At 38.0% G+C, this 12,173-nt stretch overlaps 1 protein-coding gene across 1 annotated transcript; it reads right to left on the bottom strand.

The window, feature by feature from the left end:
* Window positions 1-9,486: 9,486 nt before the first annotated feature.
* On the bottom strand, window positions 9,487-10,137 carry LOC149156562 (putative sucrose-phosphate synthase 1). The gene has a single exon (XM_089444787.1). The coding sequence runs from the start codon at window positions 10,135-10,137 to the stop codon at window positions 9,487-9,489; it is 651 nt and encodes a 216-aa protein (XP_089300913.1).
* Between the last annotated feature and the right edge of the window lie 2,036 nt (window positions 10,138-12,173).

Below are 12,173 nucleotides of genomic sequence, written 5' to 3' on the forward strand. Positions count from 1 at the left end.
TAATAACATCTGGAGCATTAAAAAACACATTTTCCAACCCTCAAAATTGAAAATATCCATGTTTACAAGTAGTGGAAAGACTGAACTGTAAGTTGAAATTCAGTCCAATCATTCTTGGGAGGGCCATCATAATAGCATTTTTATCGACATCATGTTGAAATTGGGGTAGGGCTCACTGTGAAATTATTGTTGCATTCTGACTTGCAAAGGTCATCTTGATCATGTGAATGTATTGACTTTGAATTATGAAGGCTTTTGTCAAGAAATTTCAGGCCCCGTCCCCTGGTTTCTTTCAAATAGTGTCTTTGTCAGTTCCACCGTACATAGTTTGTCTCTATGACCATTGTAGCTATCATGAGATAGACAAAGCTCAGCATCTGAGATACCCTTACTACCCTAGTTCTCCACACAAACTGCATTTCCATCTACAAATCGAGACATAAGACTAGAATGAAAGAATTCACTATGTCTTTGTTGTGAAGGTTGATTCAACCATAAGTCCAACATTTTGTTCTTGATGACCTATTTAGTTGAGGCCACATAGCTTAGGACAAAACTAACTAGTATTTTCGGCAATTGGACTAGATGATGTTATTGATATAGAACAAAAATCCCCACAGTTTTTGTTTGGAATACTCGTATGGTCTGACTGATCAGGAAATAGAATGTTATTTTCTGTTGAACATGTTTGTCTTGTAGGACTCTCTTTGAAGGCTATCATAGCTAATTCTAGGTGCCCATGCAGTAGTTGCATGAATAGTTAAAGAATTCCTCTTCCTCTTTGATCTGCTCCCTATTGACAGTCCATGAAACAACGATGCTGATCATTTAATTGTTGCAAGGTGGAAGAAACAAAATACCAAACCCAGGTAGTGGAATCACTTCCTTGCCATTCTAATTTTTTTCTTGGAGGCCTTTGAGAGATGACATGGTTCCTTTATTGAGACTACCGAATGCAGAAGAGGTAGACTCTTCTTGACATCATTAACAACATGTGCTATCTATTTTCTAGACTGTAAGTTATCATAGACATTCTCTTGTCTCCCCTCTACCTCCTGGCCAAAAGGTTTTCTTGCTTCTCATAAAGAGACATACACATATAACTAGATAGACAGATAGTTCGAACAGAAACTACCTTAATGTATTTTGTAAAGTTTAAAGCGAGTTTTCCCATATCTAGCCTTTAGTTTTTACTAGAGATGCATGAAACATTATATAAACACAATGCAATGTTTTGGGAAGTCCATTCAAATGTGGAACATTGCTATGGAAGAAACAAAATCCCATAGCAATTTAGGAAGAAACAAAATCCATAGCAATTTAGGAAGAAACAAAATCCCATCTAAATCCCATCTTGCAAATTTAGGGTGCATCTTTATGTGCATTTGTGGCTTCTTCAGCACAAGCGTACAACACAGAGATGATTCGGTTTTGTGCTTGTGCTGAGGTGAGAAATGGCATTTTATGAACAATGCTGCTCAGTGTTCCTTGAACAGAGTTTATATTGTTATAATCCTTGTGCAATTCAATACTAGTTTGGAGAATTGATGGCTATTTCATATTTGTACAGGTCATGCTCGGAGGCTATTTTGATTTGAAAAGAGTTGAATATCCATATACAGATTTATTGTATCCATTTCCATTTTGAAGTAATAAATACCCTATTGACATTCATTTTTATCTCTAGTATATCAGCATTATTTATGGAGGAACAGAAAAAGGGACTGATGTAGTATGGTCGGATGTGTGCCAGCATTTGCTTAATTATAATTTATCATTTATATTCCCAGAATGACAGTCTGCAACTTGGTAAAACCCTGAAGTTGGATCTCTGAACTAATTAGGCTGGTGAATTGGGGTCTCTGAATTATTTTTGTTGTCTTCGGAAGCAATTAGCAATCTATTTATTTCGATATTTATCTCTATTATATGAACATCGTATATAGAAAGACAGAAAAATAGGACCCGTCTAATATGTTTGTGGCAGTTTTCAGTTATAATTTAGTTTTCAGCATGGCACTACTACTGTGTGTAATTCAGTACTAGTTTGGAGAATTGATGGCTTGGACTTCCTTGATTGGATATGCTATGCCAATAGCAATTTGGCATGTTCTGTGATTATTAAGGCTAGATATATGAATTATTAATTAACCCTATTTCATGCCAAGCAAATCTTCCCACAATCGTATTTAGGGAGGGCTAACCAAATCCATTTGAGTAGTGAATTTCCTTTAAAGCAGTCAAGGTAGTGATTGTACCGTGATTCAAATAGTTGAAAGTCATTTATTTATCATAAGATGTGAATGGAAATGCCTCAGAAATCACTGAAATAATACTAGTATTCATGCTATCATAAAGGTGAATCCAATTTACCTCATTGGCAGAGAAAATAATTGTTCTTCTGACAACTAAGTTGAGCCATCTTCACCCAGGCTTGTAAGGGCATAGTCTATGGATTCCTATCATAGCTAATTCTAGGTGCCCATGTAGTAGTTGCATGAATAGTTAAAGAATTCCTCTTCCTCTTTGATCTGCTCCCTATTGACAGTCCATGAAACAACGATGCTGATCATTTAATTGCTGCAAGGTGGAAGAAACAAAATACCAAACCCAGGTAATGGAATTACTTCCTTTCCATTCTCATTTTTTTCTTGGAGGCCTTTGAGAGATGACATGGTTCCTTTATTGAGACTACCGAATGCAGAAGAGGTAGACTCTTCTTGACATCATTAACAACATGTGCTATCTATTTTCTAGACTGTAAGTCATCATAGACATTCTCCTGTCTCCCCTCTACCTCCTGGCCAAAAGGTTTTCTTGCTTCTCATAAAGAGACATACACATATAACTAGATAGACAAAGAGTTTGAACAGAAACTGCCTTAATGTATTTTGTAAAGTTTAAAGCGAGTTTTCCCATATCTAGCCTTTAGTTTTTACTAGAGATGCATGAAGCATTATATAAACACAATGCAATGTTTTGGGAAGTCCATTCAAATGTGGAACATTGCTATGGAAGCCAAGTTAAGCATTGATTTTAGATCTTGCATGCACATTTCATGGATTGTTGTAGTAGTGACATAAAAATAGACTAGGTCAGTTATATCATACATGTCAAAGATAGTTTAACTCAAAGAATGAAACTGCCATTTAAGCTATAAACCTGACTAAATGGTCCAAACCTGAAACTGTGACCCTTCCTTGCAAATTGTATGTGCTACCAATTAATCATAGTTAAATGGTTTTAGATTCAATACGAGAGTAATCTTATGGAGGAGCTATTGGGTTTGGAAAGTCACCACAGAACAAAGGCCAGTGGGTTAATCTCCTAAAACAAGGTGTTAAAATAGTCTGCTGAGATGTACATTTTGCATCAGGATATCCCCTAGATTGAAATCTTTTTATGAGGAAGCAAAAACATGGAAAATGTTTGGTTAGGTAGGAATACAACTTGTCAATTTGGTCTAGCTTGAGTGATTAAAAGAGAAGGTTTTTAGGCTCTCCACCATTTCATGGATTGATATAGAGATGAGACAAAGGAGGCTCTCTCTTGAGAATATATGAAATTCACCAATCTTATCTATGCATTCATAAGCAACATCTGACAAACACATTTGGCATCTAGCCTTTAGTTTTAACTAGAGATGCATGAAGCATTATATAAACACAATGCAATGTTTTGTGAAGTCCATTAAAATGTGGAACATTACTATGGAAGCCAAGTTAAGCATTGATTTTAGACCTTGCATGCACATTTCATGGATTGTTGTAGTAGTGACATAAAAATAGACTAGGTCAGTTATATCATATATGTCAAAGATAATTTAACTCAAAGAATGAAACTACCATTTAAGCTATAAACCTTACTAAATGGTCCAAACCTGAAACTGTGACCCTTCCTTGCAAATTGTATGTGCTACCAATTAATCATAGTTAAATGGTTTTAGATTCAATACGAGAGTAATCTTATGGAGGAGCTATTGGGTTTGGAAAGTCACCATAGAACAAAGGCCAGTGGGTTAATCTCCTAAAACAAGGTGTTAAAATAGTCTGCTGAGATGTACATTTTGCATCAGGATATCCCCTAGACTGATATCTTTTCATGAGGAAGAAAAAACATGGAAAATGTTTGGTTAGGTAGGAATACAGCTTGTCAATTTGGTCTAGCTTGAGTGATTAAAAGAGAAAGTTGTTAGGCTCTCCACCATTTCATGGATTGATATAGAGATGAGACAAAAGAGGCTCTCTCTTGAGAATATATGAAATAAACCAATCTTATCTATGCATTCATAAGCAACATCTGACAAACACATTTGGCATCTAGCCTTTAGTTTTCACTAGAGATGCATGAAGCATTATATAAACACAATGCAATGTTTTGGGAAGTCCATTCAAATGTGGAACATTACTATGGAAGCCAAGTTAAGCATTGATTTTAGACCTTGCATGCACATTTCATGGATTGTTTTAGTAGTGACATAAAAATAGACTAGGTCAGTTATATCATATATGTCAAAGATAGTTTAACTCAAAGAATGAAACTGCCATTTAAGCTATAAACCTGACTAAATGGTCGAAACCTGAAACTGTGACCCTTCCTTGCAAATTGTATGTGCTACCAATTAATCATAGTTAAATGGTTTTAGATTCAATACGAGAGTAATCTTATGGAGGAGCTATTGGGTTTGGAAAGTCACCATAGAAGAAAGGCCAGCGGTTTAATCTCCTAAAACAAGGTGTTAAAATAGTCTGCTGAGATGTACATTTTGCATCAAGATATCCCCTAGACTGATATCTTTTTATGAGGAAGCAAAAACATGGAAAATGTTTGGTTAGGTAGGAATACAACTTGTCAATTTGGTCTAGCTTGAGTGATTAAAAGAGAATGTTGTTAGGCTCTCCACCATTTCATGGATTGATATAGAGATGAGACAAAAGAGGCTCTCTCTTGAGACTTGACTAGGTTATTCATAACAGTTGTGGTGTTGGTGCCTTAACTTAGCTAGAAAATGCCAAAACTCTATTGATGAACAAAATTTATTACTGAATCTACCTCAGAGTATTCCATAGTCACTGAATATGACATGCATGGTTTTACCAAGGAGGCCCTAAACTTTTGAACAATGAAACTTTACATTGGTATGGTCAACCTACATGGGGAGAAATGAAACTTTTTTTAATAAGATGCTAGAAAAACTTGGAAACTGTTGTGTGGGATTATTGCTTGGTACCTGCAGATTGCACAATGACCTTTGTTGGTTGAGCCAGCAGGAATTGATTTCTTCAAGTGGATCTTCCTGGTACAAATGTTCCTTTCCTTGTAAGACCTTCATAGGGGTTTATAGATTCTTGTCAATAAAATGCATATTTGTCTGTATAGTTGTTTATTACATAATCATCTAAAGGAAAACTGATTACATGAATATGGGTTAGGCTGCCTCATAACTGTATAGTTGCTGAGGCTCAATTGTGATTACGTGATCTTGGAAGATTTTGAGAGTATATAAACTCTTCATGTATTATGATTTCTCTGGCAATGTTCTCAAGGCAACTGTTCCAAAAATAACAAAAAAATATCTTTTGTCATTAAACAGAGATTGTTTTCCTTTAGAAACAGAGAGAGATTGTCTTTACAATACCTTCTTTTGTTTGTGGCATGTAAGGAGATCTTGAGAGTAATCTAGAATAGGAAAACTAGTTGGTCAACTTGTGATAAAGGTGAGTAACTACTTGGACACTAACTTTTGAGCCTGCCACATTCTTCTAAGAACATTGGATCCAGAAATCTCGAAGGCTTCAACTACATTGATTATGTCATAGAAGTTGGAAGAACCAGAGATGTCATGGATGTGTAACTGTTAACATTATGAAGATGATAGCACGTGTGTCTTTCAAGGTACATTACCAATCGTAGTGCAAACAACAAATTTTACCACTAATATAGTTCATCGATGTTAATTTAGGTATGTTCTATGCTTAGAGCAATTTATTTCAATTTTCATAGTTAGCTCAATATCTTTTCCAGATTAGCAATCACATCAGCATTAAAGTAAACTACAGATAGAACATAAACATAAATTGCAGAAGACAAGCCAAGACAAGAGGACACAAGATGTGGTGCTAGCCAATGACAAACCCCAATGTGGGGAAACCCTTGATCAATTCTTCTTATATGTTCTTCAATAGTTCAGCAGAGAGAGAGATAGTACGTTTACAAAAAGTCAACATTTTGACTTATCTAGATAAGTGCATAGATCATCTCTAAGAAGATGATACATGAGATCAGTTGAAGACATGTTGCTTCAACTGATTCTCCAAGGTGACTCCTTCACCTATCGTTGTGCTACATTTCGTCATCATGTTGCACCATGTTGCACCCATCATCACTATGCTGCATCTCATCATGCTTCATTAATCATGACTGTACCCATCACTGTACAACATTATGTGCCATTATTGCACCATGTTGCCATACTAACCTATGTGCTGGCTGCATCTTGCTTGCTTGTTGTCCTTAACATGCTTGTTGTTGCATTGCTAGCTATCCCTTGCATGCTAGTTGTAACATTGTATGCTTGATGTATTTGTTGCTAAGTACCATACAACTATCCCAATGTTAGTTAGTTGTCCCTTGCATGCTGCTCTCCTTCGGAGATAGATGCTCTGGCTGTTTCGGCAGTTCTCGACAGTTCCAGCAGTTCCTGGCAGTCCCAGCAGTTCCTGGCAGTCCCAACAATTCCGACTATTCCCGACAGTTCTGGCAATTCTGGCTGTTCCCAACAGTCCCAGCAGTTCTGACAATTTCGGTTATTCCCGACAGTTCCTGGTAGTTTCAGAAATTTCGGTTGTTCCCGGCAGTTTCAGAAATTTCGGCTATTCCCGGCAGTTCTGGAAATTCTGGCTATTCTCGACAGTTTCGACATTTCCAACTTTTCCCGATAGTTCCGACTTCTACCCTCTGCGTAAGCTTCCCGGCTGTTTCGGCAGTTCTAGCTGTTCCCGACAGTTCCGACTATTCACGGCAGTTTCGGTAGTTCTGACTATTCCCGTCAGTTTCAACAGTTCCAACCTTTCTGGCTATTCTCGGCAGTTCTAGAAATTCCTCATAATTCTAGCAATTCTGGTAGTTTCGGCAGTTTCGACAATTCTGGCTATTTCTGGCAGTTCTGGCAGTTCCAACCTTTCTGGATTTTCCAACTTTTCTCGATAGTTCCGACATTTCTAGCTTTTCCCAACAGTTCCGGCATTTTCGGCTTCTGTCCTCTGCGTCAGCTTCCCGGCTGTTCCAACTGTTCTCAACATTTTCGACTATTCCCGATAGTTTCAAGAGTTTCAACAATTCCAGCTATTCCCGGCTATTTTGGCTATTCCGGCAATTCTGGCAATTCCGACTATTCTCAGCAATTTCGGTTGTTCTCGACAGTTCCGACTATTCCCAGCAGTTCCAACAATTTTGGCTATTCCTGGCTGTTTCGGCAGTTCTGGCTGTTTCCGACAATTCCGACTATTCACGGTAGTTCCGGTAGTTCCGGCTATTCCCGTCAGTTTTGACAGTTTCGACTTTTCTGGCTATTCCCGACAGTTCTAGCAATTCCCAACAATTCCAGCAGTTCTGGCAGTTCCGACAATTCTGGCTATTTCCGGCTATTTCGACAGTTCCGACCTTTCTGGATTTTCTGTCTTTTCCCGACAGTTCTGGCAGTTCCGGCTTCTGTCCTCTGCATCAGCTTCCCGACTGTTCTGACAGTTCCGGCTGTTCTCGAGAGTTTCGACTATTCCCGGTAGTTCCAACAGTTCCAGCTATTCCCGACAATTACAGCTTGTTCGGCTATTCCCGGTAGTTTTGGCTTCTGCCCTCTAGATTAGGGCAGCATTATCCCTTAGGATCTCTCCTCCTACTAAAACCCAAAGACAAGTAGAGAGGAAGAGATCCCAAGTGTGTTAAAATGACTTGAAGGCCACCTCTATTTATACTAAAACGTTGAGCACAAGTGGGGTTTATTTGGTTGCTGGCCGACCTTGACGAATTGTCCTATAACACAAATAAATTCATATCTCCATGAATACTTATCGGAATCGGATGATTTTTAGATCAATCCTACACCTCTCGATGAGAGGGATCCAAGAAAAATATCAGCTCCCGACAGTTCCGGTAGTTCCGACAGTTCCGGCAATTCCGGCTGTTCCCGATAGTTCTGACAGTTTTGGCTGTTCCCGGTAGTTCTAGTGATTCTGGCTTCTACCCTCTATGTTAACTTTCCTGCATGTTCTGGCAGTTTCGACAATTTCAGCTATTCCTAGCAGTTCCGGAAATTCCGGCTATTCCCGGCAATTTTGGCAGTTCCAGTAGTTTCAGCTTTTCCTGACAGTTCCAACTTCTACCATCTGTGTCAGCTTCCTGGATGTTTTGGTAGTTCCCACCAGTTATCAAATTTGAACACGTCAGAGCCCTTTAAAGGGCCTCTGGCACAACACAAAAGTAGGAAGAAAATTTTGCTATTCAAAAAAAAAATTTAAATTTGAATTTTTCCATTTCAAAACGAACTAGAATAATATTATAAATTCTTTTAAGAAGGGTTGTTAAGTTGTCAACCTGTCCAATTTAATTTTTTAAATTTCATTTTTTTCTAAAATCCAGATTTTGGGAATTCCAAATTCCAAATTGTCAGTGCACTGTGGGTCTATCACAAATTACAATGGTTGAACTTGTGAATTTCCTTTCTCAATTGATGTTAAATCCCATTTCAGAAACAATAGTTTCCAAATTCGGAGTTGCTCCCATTTCAAAAACAACAATTTCCTTTTGAATTGCTTTTTCTAATTGTAACTTGTGCATATGATGCAAGTTAGCGGTTGTGCCTGCAGGCTGCCCGTAAAGCAAGGTTTGACGATGATTGGAGAGGATCGTAGATTCATCATTCAACAGACACCTGTCAAGCAAGGTTTAAGCACGATTTATGCTTGGAGAGGAGTGCATTCGAGAGACTTAATAAGTTCATAGCATATTGGATTTCACAGAACTTCACATTATGCTTCAATATATACATCTAGGTCTTGTTGTTTATGCGATGTGAAGGAGCAAGACTAAATACAAATAGATCTGTAAGTTACTCATTTTGCTTTGATATCTATATTTTTCACTTACCTCTAAGAATATGCAATTCAAACATCAAGACAAAAATTAAATTTAATGCCTTAATAGCATGAATGAATCAAATAGTAATAAGAATAAATTCCACTATCTCACCAATACAATTTACAGTTCAATTGAATCAAATAGTAATAAGAATAAATTACACTGTCTCACCAATACAGTTTATAGTTCAATTGAATCAAATAGTAATAAGAATAAATTAAATTCCACTGTCTCACCAATACAGTTTACAGTTCAATTGAGCTCTCATCATTAGAAACACCATCCAAATCAAAATCCTAACCAAAGCACCTTCAACTAATCCCTTGTTAGGCCTAAGTCATTAAGTCCCAACTATTTAATATCCAATGAATAAAAAATTAACGAAATATATGAGTAGCATAAGTCATAATTCATAATGTCCCAACAACCTAAATTATAAAAGGAAAGAAGCCAAAGTCCTCCCAAGTTATCAGGATAAGCAGGAATTGTTGAATAGTAAAGTTCACTCCCACTGCTACAAATTAAAGCATTGAATTCAAGAGGCAATATATTGCCAGAGTTCAACATCCCTAGAGTTTCATCAACTGTTAATGTAGTTGATATTACAAGACCAAAAAATCTTGTTGTTGTTGCATCAGAACGCACAGCTTTGATTATCTCTTGAATTATTTCCAACATATGGGGATATACATTGCCACTGTAATCATAGCAGTCCACAACTATAACAAAAAGCTTCTTCTTATTTCTCAGTGCAAGATACTTGTTTGAGACAATCAGGTTATTCGTTGGAGGCCTTGGCTTAGGTTCAGTTTCTTCAATGTTAAAATATAGCGACGCCCTTTTTAGTTTATCCAAAATAAGTTTTGGGTCGCCCTTTGGTGCCAGAAGTTTGTCAACTTCGGTAGAATTATCCAGAGAGCCATTGATGGAATATTTCTCGCCATCGATAGAAAGCTGAAGAGACATGTCCTTCAGGGAATCACCCATCGATTCCTCCCCCATAGTAGTATCCATTACAGTGATAGTCTGCCATTGAGGATGCCTCATCCCACATATAGTTACCCGAGACAAATATTTTCTACAATGTTCAGGCCATGAGAAAAGGTGAATGTTTCTCAACCCATTACAGCGGCATTCATTCCATGGGTTTTTAGCTCTAGCAATACATTTTCTATGGCCTTCTGATCATGGGGTTCGACTAATAGTCCATTGTTCAAAGTCTGCAAAATTTTCAGAAACAGAGAATTTTTTAGAGCTTTGCTTTTTTTGCCACATGCTTAAACATCAGATTTGAAACTGAAAAAATTTCCTGGAAACTTAGTTTACCCGTCAAAATTATTGCCAGAACCTAATTAACACAAGGTGGAAACTCAAACTAATTCTTTTTTGGATGTTCTTACACCAACCTCTGCTTAATATGACAGTAATTCAAGGAAAAAGACAGAAAACATAACATTTGGCGAACATAAATGTTATGAACACAGTTGGCTTGTCACTTGTCAGTTACAATGTGTATGAATTGTATGATAAATACTGGACTTGCAGTTGTGTTGGAAGGGGTTATTGTTCTTGATAAACTGAGGAATATCTTGCAGCTTGCAACATTGTAAAGACATCGACAACCAATAGTATGTTGTCTTGGAACTCACAGCGTTAGTTCCAACCAAACAGTTACTAATTCACCATGTGTTAAAAAAAAAGAAATTTGAAAATAATTTACTGTTGTCAGTTGAATTTCATTTTTTTGTGCTTTTCATTATAGAAGGGTGACCTCAATGTGCGCCCTTCTAAATAAAATTAAGACTTGCCCTTCAAATTTGATCACTGGTTCCCATTGTTCCCGACAGTTTCGACGATTCCTAGTAGTTTCGGATATTCCCGATAGTTCTGGCTTTTCCGGCAGTTTCGACAGTTCCCAGCAATTCCGCCAGTTACGGCTATTCTCGACAGTTCCGACTTTTTCAGCTTTTCCAGCTATTCCCGGTAGTTCTGGCAGTCAGCCAGTTCCGACTTTTCCCGGCAGTTCGGGCTTCTGCCCTCTGCGTCAGCTTCCCGGCTGTTTCGACTATTCCCGACAGTTCCGGCAATTCTGGCTATTCCCGACAGTTCTAGCTTTTCCGGCTATTCCTGGCAGTTCCGACAGTTCTCGGCAGTTCCGGCTTTTTCCCTCTGGATTAGGGCAGCGTTATCCCTTAGGATCTCTCCTCCTACTAAAACCCAAAGACAAGTGGAGAGGAAGAGATCCCAAGTGTGTTAAAATGACTTGAAGGCCACCTCTATTTATACTAAAACGTTGAGCACAAGTGGGGTTTATTTGGTTGTTAATTGACCTTGACGAATTGTCCCATAACACAAATAAATTCATATCTCCATGAATACTTATCGGAATCGGATGATATTTAGATCAATCCTACACCTCTTGATGAGAGGGATCCAAGAAAAATATCATCTTCCATTAATAAGGTGACCTACATGGGTACTGTGATGTGTGGTTTGATGGTAAGTCTACTTGGGCGAAGCCTAGGAGACCGCAGTTCAAATCTCATTGAGTACACTGACCTGCTGTGGTGGCGGCTCGAGGAGCAGATTCCCCACCCCCGCCTTGGCGGCACAAGAGTCTTGTTCTTGCTAAAATCATAGGATCTTATTATATCAACTTGCAGGTAGTTGGATGTACTCCTAGTGTTATAGAGGCAGCTATGAGGATTGATCCTGGGTCTCCCATAGATTAGGACTGACAGTTACTGATTCACCATGTAGTTAAAAAAAAAAAAAAGATGACCCACATGGAGTTTGGCCCTAGTTGCCAATTTTAACAATCGGGCATGGATATCAATCAAGCCTAGTTAGCCTTACTTTCTTGGTAAGGAGATGAGGCTTCATGTTTTTCACCCTGTTTTCCCCAAAGAAATTTATTCTAGCAGGAAGAATTATTCATTACTTTCCCCTCTTACAAGCAAACACTTGGCAAAAAAAGGATTTCACACCTGGGAGTTTTTTGTAGGATAAAGGGAAAGGTGAGTGGCTATCCTGCAGTA

This window comes from Pinus tabuliformis, chromosome 9 (genome assembly GCF_031772625.1).
Source record: "Pinus tabuliformis cultivar Carrire ecotype Pingquan chromosome 9, CPIR1, whole genome shotgun sequence".
In the NCBI taxonomy this organism is placed as follows: domain Eukaryota; kingdom Viridiplantae; phylum Streptophyta; class Pinopsida; order Pinales; family Pinaceae; genus Pinus; species Pinus tabuliformis.